At 41.1% G+C, this 23,791-nt stretch overlaps 1 protein-coding gene across 1 annotated transcript in view; it reads left to right on the top strand.

Moving 5' to 3' along the window:
* The window catches only part of LOC115104204 (protein shisa-9B-like), a 29,198-nt gene extending 6,166 nt beyond the window's left edge, over positions 1–23,032 (top strand). The window contains exons 3-4 of the mRNA XM_029625483.2: positions 12,548–12,706; positions 18,849–23,032. Of these exons, the coding sequence (XP_029481343.1) occupies positions 12,548–12,706; positions 18,849–19,267 (578 nt within the window). The 3' untranslated portion in view covers positions 19,268–23,032. The remainder of the gene's footprint in view (positions 1–12,547; positions 12,707–18,848) is intronic.
* The last annotated feature ends 759 nt before the right edge of the window (positions 23,033–23,791 follow it).

The following is a 23,791-nucleotide window of genomic DNA, read 5'->3' as shown; positions in this document are numbered from 1 at the left end:
GTCATTCCAACCCCAAAACTCAAATGTGATGACATTGAATCAGCGTGGAAAACTGATTGGATTTGCAAAAAGTCATCAACGTAAGGGAATTTAGTCTTTTTTTCAATGAACTTTTAACCTAAATCCAATGACAGGATGACATTTTTGGTTTATTTCACATGTAATTCAAGTTAGTCGATAACTCAACCAAATGTAAATCAAAATCAGACATTGCACTGATGTCTGTGCCCAGTGGGAAAGCTTTCTCCCATTGCAATGGCCGTAGACCCAATACATTCAGTACTCAAGTACATTCAAGTAATGAGGCCTTTGTCTCAAAGACCAATTTTGAAACGTTCATTAACCCTCGTCAGACCTTTAATTGATTATGAAAGAACTGTGTTATGATTAGACCATGGCTATGATTTTTTTTAAAGCGCTTTGACATTCACAATACAAAGTCCTCTCTTTTATACAAGAAGAGTCAGTGGTTTCCAGTGCTTCAGATCATACATGCTATACAGACCCTTCAGAAAGCCCATAATGACAAACTGAAAACATGTTTTTAGACATTTTTGCAAATGTTTTTAAAATGAAATACAGAAATATCTCATTTACATAGGTATTCACACCCCTGAGACAATACATGTTAGAATGACCTTTGGCAGCGATTACAGCTGTCAGTCTTTCTGGGTAAGTCTCTAAGAACTTTGCACACCAGGATTGTACAATATTTGCACATTATTCAGCTCTGTCGAGTTGGTTGTTGAACATGGCTAGACTGAAATGTTCAAGTCTTGCCATAGATTTTCAAGCCGATTAAAGTCAAAACTGTAACTAGGCACCTCAGGAACATTCAATGTCATATTGGTAAGTAACTCCAGTGTATATTTGGCCTTGTGTTTTAGGTTATTGTCCTGCTCAAAGGTGAATTTTTCTCCCAGTGTCTTTTGGAAAGCAGACTGAACCAGGTTTTCCTCTAGGACTTTGCCTGTGCTTAGTTCTATTCCATGTATTTTTATCCCCAAAAACTCCCTTGTCTTTACCGATTACAAGCATACTCATAACATAATGCAGCCTCCACCATGCTTGAAAATATGAAGAGTGGTACTCAGTGATGTGTTGGATTTGCCCCAAGCATAACGCTTTGTATTCAGGACATAAAGTACATTTCATAGTGAAATCCCTGAGTGGTTTCTTTCCTCTTCGTCAACTGAGTTAGGAAGGACACCTGTATCTTTGTAGTGACTGTGTACATTGATACACCATACAAAGTGTAATTAATATATCAAATAAAATATGAATTTAATCCATTTTAAATTCAGGCTGTAACACAACAAAATGTGGAAAAAGTCAAGGGGTGTGAACGCTTTCTGAAGACACTGTATATGGCTCAGGTGGTTTCCATTCTGATTCCCTTATGTCACATGATGGAACTAATACATATGGTGCCAATATGCATGACATCTCCATGGAAACGAAGGTATGACGACCAAGTGGCCTGTCCATGGATTTTTGCTGTTGTAGATCAAATAGACAGGAGCAGAAAAAAGGGATTGTTGTTGAATTACACTAATTTAAAAGGCAGAATACATTATATCTGACTGAATTCATTTTCCCACAGTGGCAAAAGGACCTGATTATACACTTGCAGTTTGCTGTTACACTGTCAACTCCTATAGGATTGTGCATGCCTGTATCCTTGGCAATCTCACACAATTGTGCCGACACTGATTTTTCTCTGCCCCTTTCAACTTCAGACTGAACTGATAAAAAAAATACTTTTATCTCGGGAAATTCCCCTGAGGAAAACTATACATATAGACATATGGGGCACCCTTAAATATCATAATAATCATTCTTTGAGGGAAATACTAATAATGAATGAACATTCCTAATAGGCAGCTTAGTTCTTTGTTTTCATCACATCAACTGTAGAATAAGTATTTTCTTTGGTTAATGCTGCCACTTTCTCCTCTTACATCGAAACGCACCAAAGTAGAGTACGGAAATGTGTGGACAAGGTAGTATCCTTCAGAAAACGTCTGCCTGGTTGTCACAGGCATATAGTACCCTGAACATCAAGCCTGCTGTACCTCAAGGTATGCCTACGAGATGAGTTTTCTCCTTCAGCTGAAATCATTATTATTCACTTTAATGAATTCAGGCGTTCTTGGTGCTGCCATGACAGGCGAATAATGAATCAATTCTTTAAACAGAGACCCCTTTTTTTCTTCCGTGCCCCCTCCTGGAATAATGATCCATTCATTACCAGCCAGCCGACATGTTGACAGGTAGGTGGTGGAAATCAGGGGCTCAGGAGCAGCTAGCGATGGGATGGGTGCTTCAGCGCTGTGGCCTATGGCTGCCTCACTGATGGGTCATAGTACAGCTATTAGTAAGCTACATTTAAACCTACAGCAAAATGTGATCCGAAAAAAGATGAACATGAATCCCTCCCTATGCAGTACATTAAAACAACACACCATGTTCAACAATGTGTTTTAAAATTAAAGATGTAGATTTATCAGATACCGGACTGCCGATCAGACCCCAATACCCAATGCCCTCATGTATGACCAATGACAAGGATTTATTTTAGGACTGCCTAATGGCATTTTTGAGTAGGTCAATAACATGGGGGTTACTGCAGATAGCTTAGATCACTTGTTCTGAACATGCTCACACTACTCAGGATACTCTGCCTCCCTGCTGGCTGGTGATTGGGAAATGACACAGAGGGCCTGTTGGGTGTTCTATCACATCCAATGTAATGTAACATTAATGTCCACTGAGAATGGTCACAGCTTCAAAGGGGGCTTTCTTCACTTACTCTTTAAAGAGGGTTCTTTGGTCATCTTTTCTTTGTTGGCTAGTGTTGGCAAGCCCCTCTTAAGTGGTAAGTGTTTAAGTTCTCTCCCAGCTAAATGATGAATATCATAGTATCCACAATCTACAATACCATAGGAAACACATCCCTCTGAAAAATATATTGCTGTTTTTGACCATACAATGCTTGTCATAGTGGTTGTGAAAATTACTGTTCTTCCATTACTCTTTTGTAATTATTACTAGGTCAGCAAAGACAGAGGTAGTTCATGTCAGCAGACGACCAGACGTTTCTTGTAACAAATGGATGCTTTGGGGGAAAGAAATGGTCATTGTCAGAAGGGAAACCCAAACAATCACAACCATGCATCTTACAACCTCAAAACCACCAGACTTTATTAGTCCAGGAGACCATGAGTTCAGGAGCAGCACTTTGAGTTCAGGAGCAGCATAGTAATACCCAGTCAACCTTCAGTCATTGTAGTACAGTAGCATTACATCTCTACTGGGTCTGGTAGTTCTCTCTTTGTAGATAATGCCTCAGTTGTACAACAACATACCTCCCATGTTATTTCAATTTTCATGGCAGGTTGGCATCTGGTTGCAACTAAATGGGTTGCGCTCTCTTTTCGCCCACAGGAAAATCTATCACCGTCACTGTCGTTTTGATGTACTTGAGGACATCAAGGTGTGGCTTTCATATACGCGGGCGCGCGCACGCACGCACACACACACACACACACACACACACACACACACACACACACACACACACACACACACACACACACACACACACACACACACACAAACACACACACACAAACACACACACACACACACACACACACACACACACACACACACACACACACACACACACACACACACACACACACACACACACACAGAGACTATATTGTTACGAGATAAACAAAGACACAAGTATCTAATTTTGTGAACTGGAGATGAGAGGTAAATAATTGCACCGGCAGGAACAGCAGCACTAGCTATGTGACTGAGCCCTCTTCAGTTGGTTGGTAAGCGTTCAGGAGATTAATCCCCTTGTTGGGCTGCAGTAGTATGTGAGATTCAGGAAAACAGGGCAGCACAGATGGATTTGTAACATTAGATCAACTAGCTACAACGGACAGATATTACAATAGAACAACTAAGCCTGTTAGCATACAAAGTGTCCTTTCTCCCAATCAACAGAAAAAGCCTTCAGAAACACATGACACAATCCTGTACCCTGTATACAGAAAATAGTCTGCTATATCCCTGAGATTATAGCCTTGAGAATACATTGTCGGGAGACAACGCTTTGTGCTTCCTTCCCATATGTGTTGAGGACTGCTGTTGTTTTGACTGCACAACAGCTCCACTAAAATGGTTATTTTCTCCCTGGCGTTTTGCTTCTGTCTCTTTGACTTACTTCTGGGCAGGGGGTAGAGTGGTGTGTCTATGGGGCACAGTCCTGCGCCTGTTCCCCTCCTCATCCCCTAGCCATGTCTGGCACTGTCAAGTGTACCCATGCCTGGGCTGCCTCCCTAGGATGGATACTGCCTCTATGGCAGGGGTTGTGGGTGCCTGGTTGGCACTGAGTGAAATGGTCCAGAGAGAGTTCTCACATGTGTCAGCGTCACAGATGACACAATCCTCTCAGACAGACAGGGCTTTGTTCTAGTTCCCTCTCCTCTAGTTGCCTCTCCTCTGGGTGGGTGGCTGGCTGGCTGGCGGCTAGGCTACACTCCACTTCTGTCCTGTGTGCTGCTGGGGCCATCTTGGCCACACGCACTGTCCTGTCCCTCTCCTCTAGGCCTGCCTGTGTGAGCAAGGGGCACCTGTGGCCACTTGGCCTCTTTTCTCTCTAGGCAGCCAGCCGAAGAGAAGAAAGTTCTCCCTTGCTGCCAACACACACGGCCGGACGGTCTGGCAGGCCCTTTCCCCACAAGACAGTGTCACAGGAAACTGTATTTAAATGGATTACTACTACCTACAATGAATGGAAAACGGTTACAAATCAACACCTTTCTTTCCAGTTACTTACCTGTTTTTTAACAGGGCATTTTGTATCTCTTTCTTTTTATATCTGCCTTGCTGAATGGTTTTAGACAAAAGAATGCTGTGATCATTTTGAGACACTTTAGTTAAGCTTCCGCCTAAGGGCCAAACCTTTAAAAGTACTGGTGCTGCATACTAATACTGTAGTTCTATATCTTTGTTGGTACCTGACATGAATGATAACACCTTGTCAAGCTCGCAGGCTGAGAAGAGAAGCTTGAAACAACAAGGTTGAAAAGTGAGATGAGGGTTTACTCCCACTAATGGAATACAAATTAAGTTCTCTCTCGTCTAAATTAATGATTTAATGTACCATAAGTAGCACAAGGCAATATGCAAGCACTTGGATGAGCAGATAGTGATTCGCTTTTGCATTGCTGTGGGCATATTATTTATTGTGTAGAAGTCACATTTGTGTCTGTACTATAGACGAATGAAACACACACTTCCATGCACAGACAACTTTGACCCAGCTGGTGGCATGGAGAGTACCATTATCACAAATAGTGCACACAAACCCACCATCATGTAGGGTTTTAAGTAGTTCACCCAGACCACAGCACACACATCTTAATGCACAAAATAGCGAATATGTTGTATCTATATTTAATGTACCTTTTGCAAATCGTTATTCTGTGCTTGTATTTTTACCTAACTGCTTACTGAATTATCCATTCATAAAGCACACACAATGGTGTCACTGTAATGAACAAGTTTGACAAAATAACTGTGTTGTCCATCCAATATACTCTTAGCATAGGGGAACGTCAATTTCATTCAGTAAGACAAAGCTTATACATTAGATTTACTTAGTGCCTGAATATAAATTCATTAAATGTTAATTTCATGCCGGCTTTTTATGTGAGTGCAGCAGAGCCTGTTCTCCCTCAGCAGATAAATAATGGGAGTATGAACTGTTGCTCATGTGGGTGTTGCCAACTGGTTCATGTATGAACTATGGAGACAGGCCATTGTAAGTTGGAGTTTCCATTACTTAGTTGGCGTAGTCAAACTTGCCTCTGGAGAGAAACCTGTTCACCTAGTTTGCCAATCAAGCCATAAACATCAACATTTACAAAGTGAAGTGTCGCCCTCAATAACACTCCCGAGTCTGGAAGCGTCGGCTACATTTCAGAGGTGAGCTGATGAATGCGTATGAATTTAAGGTAATGGAAGCAGGTAGAGCACAGAGAAGGAGTGAACAATGCTCCGAGAAAGGAGAAGAGAGGAGGCGGTATTGATTCTTCTGCTGCTTTACCTCACAGTGAGCTCCACCTGTCAGATTGGATTACACAGACAATGGCTTTCCTCAGTCTGTAGGAATTCAGATACTGTTTTTATGCCATTGTCTGCACCCAGATCGGTTATGTTCCATCCCTGCATATGTCTATTTTATGTCAATTACAACTGAGGAAATTCAACCTATAAAATGACCTGTCAAGTCATATTTTACCCTGGTGAGTCAAAGGATTTTCTCATCAATCTTCAAGGCCTGGCTATTAATCACTCAGCTTTGTCCAACCTTTGAGTATAAAGAAGAAAAGCCAAGGGCTAGACACACATTTACATGGAATATAGACTTCTTCCATCAGGGCAAATAAGAGTGACTGACTTTCTTCTTGCACACTGTCTAATACCCTGTAAATCCGTCTAGCAGAGGGAGGTTTCTGCGAGAGGCTCAGTGTTAAATGTCACACTGACTATTCTAGACAAATTCATTTGTGAAAATCAACATCAAATACTGACAAACTGTGCAAAGCATTGAAATCACATTCCTTGCAGTAGGTATATTGGAATAATATTAATATGATATTCTGTACATGCTTATTGAATCTGAAATGTTTCAATGCAACAAAGCAATGCCAAATCATCTGATGAAACTACAAGCGTGCATCAAATATGATGAAGTATTGCTAATAAATTATACAGTACATGTTATTGGAGGTCTTAGGACTAATCCTTCTGCAGACTTTCACTCCCCAATTGGAAATAACCTGTGAATGAGAGTGCCCTTCCCATTGTAGCATCCAGCTCCCAAAATAAACTCTTGCATTTTTTATGAGTTCTTGGAAGGTATCTGTGTCTGTAGTGTTGATTCACTTCTCCAGCAACAACCTTTGAGTCTTTAACCTTACAAAAGTTTTCACAAATGGACCACTTTTAACCAGTGGCAGACAGTTGGAAAGTGAATTGAAGTGGGACTCCAGTCATTTAGAAGGAATCGTGTGTAAAGGGGACCAATGTCTGGCAGATGAAATGGGATTTTATCCATTGTACACAGACAATGGAGGGACGGATGTATTATTCCTTAAATTAGCAGCTCAATGCCAAAGTAACAGCTTGTACTTCAGATTTCCACATTTCCAGAGGTGGGGTAATTTCAGAGAACAATGATTCTTGAAAATCACTCATTGTTTTCACCTAGTCACAGCGCCATACCTGAGCCGCTATTAGCAGGTGTAGTGAAAGAGTTGTAAAGCTTCCCTCTATGTCTTTTAATGAGACAACACAGATCATTTCATGCTCCTTTACAAAGTAATTAGCACAGCAGCGGAAACATCTATTTGACCGGTGGGAAATGAGCTTCTAATTAGCCTATTTCACTATTATTATATTTTGTATTATTATGGAGAGGCTGCACCATGGCATAGTGGACTCTAAAAGTTGATACTTGTTTTAAAAAAAAAGTAATAATGTTAAACTTGTACCATCTCTTATTTTTCAGTGGCAGAGGAGAGTACAGTAGTCCTTTTGAAGTGGTGCTGACAGTTGTTTCATGTTTGGTTCACGCCTTCTGTCCCTGACCTTATCCTCCCACTTTTTAACTCTTGCTACACTATCCTCTTTCAAATTAATTGGACTCGCTAAGGAAAATAAACACCTTCCCTATTCTTCATTCAAAAGCATCTTCTCCTCTCTTTAAAGTACATTGTAGTTCTGTGCAATGGTCTCTTCCTCTTTAAACCCTTGTCCTTTTCCCACAGAAAACACTGGAACGTTTCAACAATCATCATTCATTCATGCTGGGTTCCCTCCAGACCTCTGTTGAAAGCTCTTACTCCCCTGTTGTTCTGAACCATCTCCTATTGGAGCGTATCTATTGGGACCACTGTGCAGCCGGGGGAATATGTTTCCAGGAGGCAGTGCAGTATTTCATAAGAATTTCCAACGTTTCTGATTATCATAGTCAGTAGCCCTCATGGAACCTTTGGTTACAAATCTGGTGGGCAAGTTGCTTTTCCCGTTCTTCACATTTATTCCCCTGTGGATAAGCATGAAATAAACATAGAGGATCAATTTCATCATTTATTTTTATGAAAACAAAAGTTGATTTTGAACTGCAATTTTATTTTGCAGTTGATGCTGTTTTTTCTGGGGATACGTTGATTTCATGCCGTCCATTCCTACATTTTGGTTCTGAACTTCTGAAAGATCATGCAACTTTTCTTATCGTGAAACATATTTCTCTTTCCTCTCCAACCAAAATGGATTAATGCACCTGCTGTTGGCTACAGCACTCTTGGCCCGGCTGTCAGACTAGACATCTTTGCTTACGTCGCTGCTGCCTTCAGCCTTTCGGACCTGTAGATCCAGCGATGATTGTGTTCATCATCTGGAGAAGAGAAACCTTCCAGTGGCTGCTGCTGAGTCATGAGCCAGGAAGCATGTGTAACTAAAGCTGGCATATTCATTAAGTAACTGTCTGGGAAAAATAGACTAGAATCCAATCAAATCGCCTGCCAGCCGGGAAGACGAGGAGAACAAAAGCTCTGCTGACATTTCAGCGATAGCTGACATCTCTTCCCTGACGAATGGTCATTGCTACCAAGACCCGGTTTCAAATCAGAACATCTATTTCAGTCCACTTGGCATCAGTCTTTTCCCAGACAGAACCATTTTTGCCTAGATTTGATTTGATCCATTTCTTTCACGGCTCATTGTCCGCTGTCCAAAGCAGATGATAGTGTTCAGCTAAATGTGTAAATGCAAATGTATTTAGTATATTAGTTGTGGAGCTAATTAGAATGGAATATTGTGCACTAGTTGCAGCACTGGCACAAACAGGGTTCCACGTCCACTGACCTCCTTATCGACTAACTAACATGAAACCGAGCAAAAGAGGCTCTTTGCTTTTCACACGGTGGTGTGTGTGCCTGATTAGATGTTGCATGGCAACAATAAAATTAGGTATTATAATGCAACAGATCTTCCAGATAAGACATTTTTATTTGATTTAACCTGTATTTTATCATCACAATCATTACAAACATTGACGTTGACTACTCGGCGATCGTCATGTCTGTATTCTCCTCTCATACCATCAGTGCAGCAGAGAGATGCATGTGTACAAGTAGCATACAGTTAACTCAAGATGTGAATCCTATAATGCGAGCTGCTTGGTAAGATTTGGGGCATAAGTAATGGGGATTGTATGTCCTTTTCACCTTTTTATCCTCCCTTTGGCAATCTACCGAAGTGTAAACTTGCCAGAGAAATCTGCTCTCAGAACATGTTGACCTGTTGACTTGCAAACGAGTCGTTAAGTTGTTAATTGGCCTCGGTGTGCCTCCGCAAATATGCCATTCATCACGGCCAGTTATTATGTATGACATACAAGTTGACAGCCTGTTTTGATCACCATGATTGGGGAAGCAAAGGAGGGTGGTCACCCTGCAGATATGATTGAATTCTGGCCATAATTATTGTTAAGTATGATATGTGATCCTACTATACAGCATTTATCATAGGTACGACTGACTGTATGTTGTTATTGTGGAACCTAGAGCATTGATACTAATTGAGTACTGCGCCTGCGCATGAACACACTGTGCTCGAACTTGAGTTTGAAGGAGAAAGTCATGTCAACGTTATCTCTGTTTCGAGTATCATTTATTACGGTTTGTGTCGTAGTAAGAACACAACAACTATATATCAAAAAAGCATTCACACTGGAGTAAATGTTGCCAGTTCCTCTCCTACTGAACGTTCATATCTGTGAGATGAGTAATGAACTGGAGGTTCTCATCTCTATTTTCTAAAGCAGACGTTTATAGTTCGTCATTTATCTCAGTCTCAAAAGGTACAGCCAAGGTAACTCCTTTTCATGTACACTTTTTCATGAATACTTGTTCACTATAAATCATATCTGAATGACCTGTGCCTTTTGATTGATCATAATAATAACAAACAGTTCCTTAATATTGCTTGTATATTACTGTTACGAATCCCTTTTGGCCCGACAGTCTAGGGGGAGATGGTAACGAGACCCGTAACATAACTCATGCAAATTATAATAGTGAAAAAGTAAGAGTGAGAACAAAATAACCACAGACAACTAAATTACCGTCAAACACTCATGGTTTATTTGAAAACACACGGTAATGGGGGGAGCAGGAAAAGGGGCTGCGCTGGACCCAAGGAAAGAAATAATAAGTATCCAAAAACACCCCTAAGCTAGACTAGCCTACTTCACCAACAGCTAACTAACTAACCAAAAATACAGTGGGTGGTCCACCCAGTTCTAACTAGTGTTTTTATACAAAGTATTCCTACGGGTAATGTAAGCCCATGTATGTCTTGGTTCCCCCTTTTCCCACCATCAAACACCATAACAAAAACAATCATCACAAGGTGATATGGAGGTGCTAAAACAAACAAGAGAACTACCGAGAGATTGTATGACATAGAGAGATTGACAGAGAAATTGAGCTCTAGAGGAAACATGGGACAGGGTTTTTAAACCAAGGGAAAGGGGATGTGATAGGGTAATGGCAATAGGAGGTGTGTCTTCTGATTGATGATTGATTGGTGACTGATTGGGGAGTGATGATTGCCACCTGTGAGGAGAGAATGAGAGAAAAGAACATAGGATACACACACACACACAGGATACCTAAGAATAACACACACAGGGCCCATATGAAGTCAGATCATTATTTTCCATTTTTCTAACAGGTGTTATTTACAATTTGTAGTAGCCTTCAAATCAATCCAGAACTTCAAGCAGTGTTGGACCATTCTATTTTACTTGTTGAATATGTGGTCATACATAGGAAGCTATTGTTACTAACAGCATTTCGTGCCATAGGTTCAATCTGCTGCTCAACAGATTGCTTGTACTTTGAAAACTCATTAGTGTTCTCAACATGCCCAAGCAGCAGTTTATGGGCACTTACAATGTCTACTACAATGACTCTACTCTCTCAAGGTCCTGGTATTGTTCCTCACATTGGGCTGTGGACATCAGTCATGGAAGAGAGTTATGTTTACATGTGCAACATGAATACGGATACAACTGAATGGATGTACAGTATTACCTTGACTAATCAGTAACTGCTACAGCCAAACTGGGGGAATGCATTTGATGGAACTCTGCTATTACACACAATATCAATATTGAGCTATTAGTTAACTTTACGTTATTGATATTCTACTGTAGATAGCTACTGTAGTATTCCTGGAGTTATTAAGGTTCACCGTCCCCCAAACTGACACCTGGGCGTGGGTGCAGTCTGCTGTCTCCTGATCTCCTTTGGGTCCTGCGGGGCCAGTTGAAAATGATGCCCACCACATCTGGTTGCTCTGCCATGCCAGCAGGCAGGGGGCCAGCCAATTTGCCATGGTTCCATGCTCTCCTCAATTAAGCAGATGTCTGCATGCTGGATGCTGGATTAGTACCATTTTATAAAGAGCAGTCATCACACTCTCTCTCTCCAGCTGAGTCCCCAGGGAGGGCCAACCAGCACAGGGTGCAATGTTACCAAGGATCTGAAACAATTACCTCTGTCCATTCTTATCCATCCGTCAAATTGATTTCTATCAGGCCTATTGAGAGACATATCAGCTGGGGGCTGAGCTACGCTGCTGTTGGTTTTGGCTGAGACTTGGTTGGAGGAAACCAAAGCAATTCGATTGGGAGAGGATTAGCACAGTGAGCTGGCTAGAGGGCCATCTAGCTCGGAGCGATGGACGGTTAATGATTTGTATCCCGGGGCTAACATGAAGAGAATATAACAATTGTGTTGGCAGGTCAATGAGATAGACCCCACGTAGGCAGCTTACACTATCAGGTCTCGACTTCCACAGCTTTCTTGGGAGACACCAGCTCTTACATCTCACCATTGACAGGAAGGAAGAATCACTGATTTCAAAAATAGTGCTGATAACCCTTTCATGCAGCCAAATTAGCTAGTGGCCTCATGGGTGGAATGTTATTCATATTTTTCACAATTTCAAAATCTATAAACATTTTTTTTTTTTAAGTAACCGAAAATCTGGTGTTTCTATGTCAATGGTCTTATGTGATGTATATAAAGTGTAATATTGGGATGCCAACTCAAAATGTAATACATTTCAACTATATCTGACATGGTGTTTTATTTTTTTTAAGCCCATAGCCATATGAGTGAGGTTTCAAAGTAGATAAGTTTATGACTGCCAAGAAACACCAACCCCGATTTTAGCCCACTGCAGTAAAAGGTAAAAAATATTGCCTCACTTAAGTGGGAAAACAATAAAACAGTGCACAATCGAATTTGCTAACTACATTGTAGCATTTATATGGGCCCATAATCTCAATCACTCAGATGGAACATCAATATTTAATGACATTTTTTACTTTTTCTGCCAGACTGACATCTCTCTCTCTGCCATCTTTCTCTTTCTCTCCCTACAGAGGCTAACCAGATGAACAGTGTGGGTCCAGGATCATCACTAATGCCAGGCTTAGGATCTCCTCCCCACCCCTACCCTTCCCTGGGACAGATCACTAGCCCCTATGAGCAACAGCAACCTGGGAAAGAGCTCAATAAGTACGCCTCCCTCAAGGCTGTCGGTAAGAGACACACTTATTGCTCATTCTAACATCTGCGGATATGGGAATACAGGAATAAGCGCTGAGCTGCTTCTCTGATTAACTTCATTATCAAAATAGCTAATCAGATTTCATCAGCTAATCAAAAGGGGTAATATATAATTTAATCATCATTTCAAATCTAATAAAATTCAGTACAATATAAGAACCAGTGAAACCTTTGGAGACACCTACTGATTTAAGGGATTTCCTTTTTTTTAAACTATTTTCTATATTGTAGAATAATGGTGAAGACATCAAAACTAGGAAGTAACACATGGAATCATGTAGTAATCAAAAAAGTTTTAAACAAATCAAAATATATTTTATATTTGAGATTCTTCAAACCCTTTGCCTTGATGACATTTTTTCACACTCTTGGCATTCTCTCAACCAGCTTCATGAGGTAGTCACCTGGAATGCATTTCAATTAACAGGTGTGCCTTGTTAAAAGTTCATTTGTGGAATTTCTTTCCTCAATGCGTTTGAGCCAATTAGTTGTGTTGTGACAAGGTAGGGGTGGTATACAGATGATAGCCCTATTTGGTAAAATACCATATGGCAAGAACAGCTCAAGTGAGCAAAGAGAAACGACAGTCCATCATTACAATTTAAAACATGAAGGTAAGTCAATCTGGAAAATGTCAAGAACTTTGAAAGTTTCTTCAAGTGCAGTCGCAAAACCCATCAAGTGCTATGATGAAACTGGCTCTCATGTAGTCCGCCACAGGAAAGGAAGACCCAGGGTTACCTCTGCTGCAGAGCATTAGTTTATTAAACTTAACTGCATCTCAGATTGCAGCCCAAATAAATGCTTCACAGAGTTCAAGTAACAGACACGTCTCAACATCAACTGTTCAGAGGAGACTGCGTGAATCAGGCCTTCATGGTCAAATTGCTGAAAAGAAACCACTACTAAAGGACATCAATAATAAGAAGAGACTTGCTTGGGCCAAGAAACACGAGCAATGGACATTAGACCAGTGGAAATCTGTCCTTTGGTCTGATGAGTCCAAATGTGAGATTTTTGATTCCAACCGCCATGTATTTGTGATACGCAGAGTAGGTGATGATCTCCGCCTGTGTGGTTCCCACCGTGAAGCATGGAGGAGGAGGAGTGATGTGTGGGGTGCTTTGCTGGTGACACTGTCTGTGATTTATTTCAAATTCAATGCACACTTAACCAGCATGGCGACCACAGAATTCTGCAGCGATACGCCATCCCATCTGGTTTGCGCTTAGTGGGACTAGCATTAGTTTTTCAACAGGACAATGACCCAAAACAGACCTCCAGGCTGTGTAAGGGCATCAGATGACCTGGCCTCCACAATCACCCGACCTCAACCCAATTTAGACGGTTTGGGATGACTTGGACTGCAGAGTGAAGGAAAAGCAGACAACAAGTGCTCAGCATATGTGGGAACTTCTTCAAGACTGTTGGAAAATAATTCCTCATTAAGCTGGTTGAGAGAATGCCAAGCGTGTGCAAAGCTGTCATCAAGACAAAGGGTGGCTGCTTTGAAGAATCTAAAATCTATTTTGATTTGTTTAACACTTTTCAAATCAAATCGAATTAATTTTATTTGTCACATGCGCCGCTTACAACAGGTCTACACCTTAGAGTGAAATGCTTAAAAACAAACAAAATAGCACGGTTGGTTAAGAGCCAATAAAAAGGCAGCCATCCTCTCAGGCGCCATTCTTATTTTTTGGTTACTACATGATTCATGTGTTATTTCATAGTGTTGATGTCTTCACTATTATTCTACAATGTAGAAAATAGTAAAAAAAATAAAGAAAAACCGTTTAATGAATAGGTGTGTCCAAACTTTTAACTGGTACTGCACATGCCATGCACACCTATAGTATGTGAGAAAGGGAAACCATTCCACTGAAATGGATGGGAATGGTACAGTATTTATTTGGCCATCTGTTAAATTGAAGCCATCTCTCTCATAAAAGAGGACGTGAGGATTATAAATATCAGCCGAGATCTCAAATGAGCATACGCCTCTGAAGCGTCGAACTTCCGTGTAATCACACTCAAATGACATGATTAAATGTGGGCTAATTAACACAATGGACATCTCAAATGATGAGCAAAAAAAAACAAGCAGCTAGTGTAGATATGTTCTGCTGCCTGCTGGAATGATCAGTTAGCCTGGTCTCCGTCTCCATCCTAGCATGGCTGTATGGTTACTTACTGAGAGACACTATGTTTATGTGACACTTTGCGTTTAAAGAAAAACCTCAAAGAATGAGAGGCTCTCAACAAAAATATTTACACTGTGTAAACAGTTTATTTCAAATTAGACAGGATAACAGATGTGGAATTTAGCCTTTTAGAAAGGGAGGACAATAGCCTACCTTTTAGGAAAATGACTGTAAGTGATTTTGTCTCTCAAAATTTCATGTCTCAAGGCTTGTTCATTGTTTTGCCTTTGTCGCTCTTAGGCGGCAATGAAAACCGTTTAAAAAAAGAAAGAAAGTTCTCTATCACCTATAGTTTTGCTGCTGCACATCATGAATGAGGAACCTTGTGACATGTCGGACAGTCACTGTTACACTACCTAAATCAACGAGTGAAGGTCTACATTGAGAGTCAGATCGTTTTGACCACAGAACTGATATTAGAATCATGAAACCATGTCTCTTCAGTTATCCTTCAACATTATATTGGAAAATAGATTTTCTATAACATTTTGAGAGGGAGACTATAATAAATTAAACATCACAGCTTGACCCACCCCTTGTACTGGGGAAAAGCATTATTTACTGCAATGTGTCTTATGCCTCACCTCTCAATTCCCTGAGTGCTAAATCCAAGGTTTGGGAAATGATCAACCAAAATCTAGCAATCAATTATTCTCTCCCGCTGTCCCACCCCCCAGTGATTTTGTAAGGTCACAGAATTGGATTTCTCACAGACATTTACAATCTGAACTGGCTAACTTATAAAGGAGCGGGAGCCCCATCAGGGAGGTGTCTGAAGACATTTTGGATCTGCCTGCCGCTCTTCTGGCTGTAAACACTAGGCTAATTATTTCTCATGCCATTCTCCAAAAAAGCTGTAATTATAATTGAGTTGAACATGACAATTCTGCAAGCAGCCTTCTCTTTGATGCATTCATTTAGGATACAAGTCTACATGAAGATCTCTGCAAGTGCAGTATTGTGTGTATGCCATAGACAGTGAATTAGATTGGGATTCTAATTTATGTATGGCTGTCTTGTGCCAGGGGATATTGTTGATTTCCTCGTCATGTAGTTATGTCAGAGACATTCCCTGTTATCTTTGCCTCTCCATTTGAAGCAAAATGCCATGGTGCTGAACTAATGCCTCTGAAATTTAGAAAAAGGGAATGATTAATTAGGCTCACAGGAAAGCAATGTCTAAGCATGTTGACTTTATCTCAAAAAAATTTTTTTGCACTGATTGATGCTCAAACAGTCAGTCGTTTTCTCCGTAGACCAATAGGAGAAACAGGCGCGTGAGCTAGCAGAGCTGATAAACGCTCTGATTAATAAACCAGAGAGACAGGCATCAGAAACCAGCTCTGCTTCTGATGGGGAATTAAAATAAGTGATGGAGACATATTTGATAGTGTTTATCACCCTAATTAAACAGGGGTCTCTTTATGGATTCGGCCCGATTCAACTAAAGGAACTTCAAAGCCCCTCGCCATAAATGGGGCTGGATGAGATGGCAGGATGAGATGGCAGTTGCAGAGGCACAATCCCACAGAGGATGGTGTGGCGGCGGGCATGTGGAACATTCACCAGATTCTCTCTGTGACATCATAGACAATCAGATGAAACTTCTCTGACTGCTGCTAATCTAGTGAAGAGGCGTCAAGCTACAGACGGATCATTAGGGGATACAAAGACTGTGGTGAAACATACACTTCCGTTCAAAAGTTTGGGGTCACTTAGAAATGTCCTTGTTTTTGAAAGAAAAGCACATAATTTGTCATTAGAAAAACCCTTTTGCAATTATGTTAGCACAGCTGAAAACAGTTGTCCTGATTAAAGAAGCAATACAACTGGCCTTCTTTAGACTAGTTGAGTATATCTGGAGCATCAGCATTTGTGAGTTCGATTACAGGCTCAAAATGGCAGCATCATTAAATAGTACCCGCAAAACACCAGGCTCAACGTCAACAGTGAAGAGGCGACTCTGAGATGCTGGCCTTCTAGGCAGAGTTGCAAAGAAAAAGCCATATCTCACACTGGCCAATAAAAATAAAAGATTAAGATGGGCAAAAGAACATAGACACTGGACAGAGGAACTATGCCTAGAAGGCCAGCATCCCGGAGTCGCCTCTTCATTGTTGATGTTGAGACTGGTGTTTTGCGGGTACTATTTAATGAAGCTACCAGTTGAGGACTTGTGAGGCGCCTGTTTCTCAAACTAGACACTCTAATGTACTCCTCTTGCTCAGTTGTGCACCGGGGCCTCCCACTCCTCTTTCTATTCTGGTTAGAGACAGTTTGTGCTGTTCTGTGAAGGGAGTAGTACACAGCGTTGTACGAGATCTTCAGTTTCCTGGCAATTTCTCACATGGAATAGCCTTCACTTTTCAGAACAAGAATAGACTGACGAATTTCAGAAGAAAGCTCTTTGTTTCTGGCCATTTTGAGCCTGTAATTGAACCCACAAATGCTGATGCTCCAGATACTCAACTAATTTAAAGAAGGACAGTTTTATTGCTTCTTTAATCAGAACAACAGATTTCAGCTGTGCTAACATAATTGCAAAATGGTTTCCTAATGATCAATTAGCCTTTTAAAGTAATAAACTTGGATTAGCAAACACAACGTGCCATTGGATCACAGGAGTGATGGTTGCTGACAATGGGCCTCTGTATGCCTATGTAGATATTCCATAAAAAATCTGCCGTTTCCAGCTACAATAGTCATTTACAACATTAGCAATGTCTACACTGTATTGATGATCAACTTTATGTTATTTTAATGGACAGAAAGTGTGCTTTTCTTTCAAAAACAAGGACATTTCTAAGTGACCCCAAACGTTTGTATCTAATGAGAGCTGCCCAGTGCCTAGGGGATGGGAGGGAGAACAGAGGAATGAGTGCCGGTGGGGAAACTTATTAAACTGTTTGGGTTGAGTCTATATGAACCAATGTGGTCCCCTCCCTGCTCTCTGATTCTCGGATGTGTATTAAGCTGTGGGCCATTGATGTGTACGCTATGAAAGCACATTGTGCAGAGGGAGCTCTGTACTGCTCCTCTCTTGTTTGAGACGAGTCTCACTCTAATATGGCGTTGTCCGATCCAGAACATTGAGGCTGAGGCCGTCTGCCTCTCCCTCCGCCCACCAGGGTATCATAACAGATTAAAGGTCACCGGCAGGACATTTAATTAGAAAGTCTGAAATGTCACACAGGGAAATGACTAACGCTGTAGAATATGGCGTTGCTCCACAATTAGTGAGGGGATAATGTTTTCAGAACAGGTCTGCACCATGTCAAATGACACCATGTAACAATGTCAGTGGCTGTTATGGGCAAATTATGTCCGATAGTTAAAGGATATATTAAATATACTATAGAAATCAAGTAAACATTCCAGAATGCTCAGGGACATATTCATTTGCATATTACAATACAACTGTGCACACAGCCAGCTTTGAAAAGAGCAAACTCCCCAACCAGTCTGGAGGGGGTTGTTTACTATTAGCCAAAGCCTGCATGTTTCCAGATGATAATGGCAATGTTGGGAAAATCATTTACATTTATATTCAAATGGCATGATGATATACAAGACATATCAACAACATTCAACACGGCTCCGGCAAAATGTACTATTCACCTCAGAATCCTTTAAAAAACCTTTAGCTACCATTTTCTCAACTGTTCCTCACCCCACATGACAATATGTAATCTATCCCAGTTTAGGATTATTATGGCATGTACATAAATATAGATTTGGAAACAGTCCAAAATCCACAAATACTTCAATATCTCAACTAATCTAAATAAATCTCACCAAAGCAAAGACCTGAACATTTGCTATTGTCTGTGCATGACATTAACAAAATGGCTGTCATTCCAATATTTTTTCCATTTATGTTTTTTTTTCTCTTGTGTATGTCTGTTTCCAGCGGAGAAGGTTAATGACAACTTCTACACCAACCGGCGGCACATGGTAGAGATGGCAGCCAAAGGCAGTCTCCCTATGCACCCGATGCATCGCATAGAGCAGGAGCCCAGCAACCCCTACAGCCCTCCCTTACAGCCTTCCCTAAAGCAGAACGGACACAAGTCCAAAAGCACCAAGGGCCACAGCAGCCACAGCAGCAGCTCCCATACCCTGGCCTATGGCTCCAACACCATCGCCAACCCGGGGATGCAGAAGAACTGGGACGGCTCAGAGACGGTGGGCCGCCGGCAGAGCCACGGCACTAAGAAACACTGCACCATAGAGCAGGTGAACGAGATGCACAGCACCTCGCGCAGCCAGCACTACATGCCCCCGCAGCCCTACTTTGTCAGCAACAGCAAGACAGAAGTGACTGTCTGATCTGAGAGCCCACCCCACCACCATAACCACTATAACCCCAGCTGCAAGAAAGAGAGAGAGCGCGAGAGCGAGAGAGAGAGAGAGCGCGAGAGCGAGAGAGAGAGCAAGAGTTGGTCAGAAGGTTGCTGTAGAGGCTGAAGTAGAACAGCGGTCCTGGATTGAGTGCTGTGTGTCAACTAATGCGTGTGGCTGACTGTGCATGTGACAGGCATGCGTGGGACTCCTGCCAGTGGGGGGAGAGTGACCACAACAACATACTCCAAACCTCCAAGGTTTCGGTCATCACTGTATTGGTGATTATATTGCAACTAATACAAACAAATCATATACTGCAAGTCAGACTAATAACATCAGTGAGCAGAGCATAGTAATGATTGACCTCCGATGGACAGGTTAGCCAGGATGAGTCTGGAGCCATGCAGCGGTGGAAGAGACTGGAACTGGACAAAAGCCCCGTGGCAATAGACTTTTCCTATTGTCAGTATTAACTGAGATCTCAAAGGGCCTGAAAATGTGTATCATCTCATGTAGTTTCCACTGAATCCGCCGCGGATAAGCCAGTAGGTTTAGATCTAGACGCAGTGGAGCAGAGGAGTGGAGCAGAGGAGTGGAGCAGAGGAGTGGAGCAGAGGAGTGGAGCAGAGGAGTGGAGCAGATGAGTGGAGCAGAGGAGTGGAGCAGAGGAGTGGAGCAGATGAGTGGAGCAGCCGATAGTAAAAGGATACATTGTTCTCCTCAACATTGATTGACATTTCCTCAGATTTTGTGTAGTGTATATACTGTGGGGGGGACTTGTTGGTAATGCTCATGCTCGGGAACCTCGGGCTCATGATTACATCTATTGGGAAACAGTGACAATTTCAGATATGAACTGTATATTCTCCTTCAGAAACTACAGAACATGAGGTGGATGAGACTGCACCAAACCAGTTCTGTAGCCACAACGTTACACACACCCTACTCTGCTCTCTCTGGTGTTAGGGCTGTGCCTTTCTCTGAGAAAACTATGAAATACTGTTCGAATCAAAGAGCTCGTCTTATAAACCATTGTCTAAGGTGTGGAATTGACTTAAATGTCTTCATCTTGCAAACAGGTCCACAACTGTCAGTTGAAAACGGTGAGTTACATCTATCATTTCACATTCTTTATTTCTGTTTCCATTCGACAATGCATTGTGTGTGCGTTTACCTTGGTACCTTAGAACAATGATAGAGAAAACACAGAAGGAATTGTGTCCTTTCCATACATGTAACGTCACTGCCAATACATTTGTGAATATATTGCCCATATATTTATGATAACTCCCAAATTGATTAGCATGGGATTAATGTTGTGCAGTGGTGCCTGTTTCTCACCCACCACCATCAATACTACCAAATCTTTACATGGCCTAGAGCCAGGCCCCCCATCTCAGACTGTTGTGGCAGTAGAAAACTACTGAGGGCTCCTTTACGGCTACCCAGAGAGATGTTAAAGGGTAGTAGATGTTCCTGAAACAGCCATAAAAAGGTACAGCCTGAGTAAATAGAGTGGATGGATTTCATTTAGTATGAGATCATGCCCTGAATTAAGACAGAGAAGGTCCTCTGAAATCACCATGAGTTGATGTCATTGCATGCACAAATCAAACTAGCTTTCTGTAAAAGAGAAATTGCAATACGTTATGTACTAATAATTGTTTTAAAAAAATGGTTTCCCTATTTTTCTTATTATTATTTAAAAAAAGAAAATCTACAGTTTCATCAACTTTATAAGATATACACATAAAAATAAAATGTGTTCATTTTGAATATCTGGAGTAGCCTACTAAAACACCTGGGAGTACCCATGTACAAACACACAGGTCAAGATGTGCCTGTCTTTTCCATTGGGCTAGTTGTGCGTCATCAGATGAAAAATAGTACATTTTTCTCCCAACACTCCATTCTTGGAAGCCCACACGAGCGGCACAGTGCATTAGCATGCCACACTTACCAAAAAAAGCGTTTTAAATAAAGGGCTTCTGATGCAATTTGCCATGTGTTGCGTTTGTCACTGCCCACTGATTCAAGAGCAGCCCACACTTTGTCTGCATGTCTTAATCATGCCTCTCAACTTTCCATGGCTTTCAACTGTCCATTAGTCTGTCTGCCAGTGACAAAGTGGCTCTAATGGCTGGAGGAGTGACAGCCAGCAGCTTGTCGTTCATTCTCTTACTCACCACATGAGATCTGGTAAGAATAGCCGTGAGTCACATTCCCTACTTTTAGAACTTTGGAAAGCATTAGAGGTGGACAAAAAGTATTTTTATTTTGTGGTTGGTACAGTATGAAAAACTAGACTAAGGGAACAATCCTCGATACTGATTTGCTAAGGCCTCTACTATACAATACGTGCTTGTATTTTTAACCACATTTGAACCAGATACTGTATGTATTGTATAGTCAGGCACACAACTATATGTTTTGAGTGTGTTATCACATTGTCAGTGAAACGTAATGCACCCATACTGTAGATTGCTGCAATATGCTAACAACCATCTAATTTCTCATAATAAATATGTTCAAACCTTTATTTTGCTGTTGCTTGACGAAACTCACAGTCACACAAACTGCAACACGTTGTATTGTTGTTTCATCACACAAGACACTTGTATGGAGAATTTTCTAGACTAGACTCGTCATATATGCAGTTTTTGGCATATATACAACGCATATCAGTTCAACATTTGCACCAATAAGACAGAAGACTTCAGAATACCAAATGATGTGATGCAAAAAAATGGATGCATGTTTGTGTATTACATTTGTCTATACAAAACAATGTCCAACAATGAAAATGGTAAGGAAAAATACTGCAAATTGACTGCAAAAGGGCTGATTCTTTAGGTCATAAATATAGAGACATATTTAGTATGGCTGTACAGTACATAGTTAAGGTGATGTTTTGGTAGGGCCATAGAATAAGTCTGTGCCTTGTGTCCAAATGAAATGTGCACCTGATTTAATTGTCCAAATACTGACTGGTCTAGGAACAGATTGATGCATAATATTATACCATATAGCATGATATGAAATCACTGTTCCACTTCAAAGGACCCTCTCAATATCAATATCATATCCAACAAGAGTTCATTTAAAAAAAAACTATAATCACCAGAAAATGTATCTGGTTTCTCAGTGTTAAAACATGTGCAAAAGTCCACAGCTCCATTGATTGTAGATAGAGTGCACCTATTATGCTGTTCCAGTCATGGAGGGAACCTAGAGTAACACTTATATGTGTAGTAGTGAAGTATAACTCCCTCACTCAAATAGCTTCCACTGATATAATAGCATAAAACATGTACATGACGTGTAGATTGACATTCCAGCTGGCTGGTCATCATGCTACATAATTGCATACTGTAAAGTAATAACACAATGGCCATTGACTCTAAATCATGTCCTATGAAATGATTGAACTATTTACATCCAAACTTTGCTCATTTCTCAATCTAAATAAAAACATTCTCTACCTAATCCTCATTGAACTAAATTGTGCCCCTGGCTGAGGCTGAATTGCATTCATGATGTAGCTAGTGGTCTTGGTTCCAACCTTTAGGAGTGGGAAGACGATGGTGCTCTTTGTCAGTGGATCATGTTATTCGTGAAGCACAACTGATTTTGTATGCTAACAAAATGAAATATTACTTGTCATAAATGTATGTGCAAGTTGGGAAGCGGAAACTCCATTGTATTGTACACATCTAAAAGCATATTTACAATAAATCTGTTTCTTCTCAAGATTTTTGTGGTGAGGTACAGTATATCCATGGTTGCATTATTTGAATGTTGCATTTCTCTTGATCTTACTATGATTAGGCTTTAGCTTAGAGGGCTAACACTTGTGTCACGCGACGCAAAGGAGACCCAGGTTAGAACCCAATCGGTCATTCATCCAGTCAACATTTCTAATGAACATGCAGGAGGCTGCATAGATCATCGTAAACTTGCAGAAATTCCTTTGAACAGCATCCACTTGCAGCCATTCAGTCTAGACTGATTGTTTTCCCATTCATTCAACTTAGCTAATAAAACCCCAGTCGTCCTACGCCACGCCTTGTTCCCTGTAGTGAGAGTTAACCTGGCTGTCTAGCGTGATCATTTAGCAGCCCTGTTAGCTCATCTATCAGCAGGAGAAGAGCCCTGCCTTTCTCTTCATGTTGAGATGGCTCTTCATTAAAGCCCAATCTGTCCCTGGACGTTTTTATTGATACACAAACTCTGACCTTTCTATGGAGATTGTTCTCCTCCGACACCATCCATCAGCAGCGAGGCGATGGTGTCAGCGCCACATTAAATGTTTGCTCAAACAGAAGGTCTTTACAGGTACTTTAGAGGTACTATCGGGACCCTCACCTTCATTCTTTTCCATCTTCAAATTGGCCATTGAGTGGGGCAAGTTAAGATACAGAGGATTTTTTTTCTTCTACCGATTTTAACCCACTTTATCTAGATAATCAGATTAAATATGACTTTTTACAATAAAGTTTATTTGAGTAA

This window comes from Oncorhynchus nerka, linkage group LG21 (genome assembly GCF_034236695.1).
Source record: "Oncorhynchus nerka isolate Pitt River linkage group LG21, Oner_Uvic_2.0, whole genome shotgun sequence".
NCBI classification, from domain to species: domain Eukaryota; kingdom Metazoa; phylum Chordata; class Actinopteri; order Salmoniformes; family Salmonidae; genus Oncorhynchus; species Oncorhynchus nerka.
Note: the sequence above shows the minus strand (reverse complement) of the source record. Positions and strands in the feature narration are given on the sequence as shown.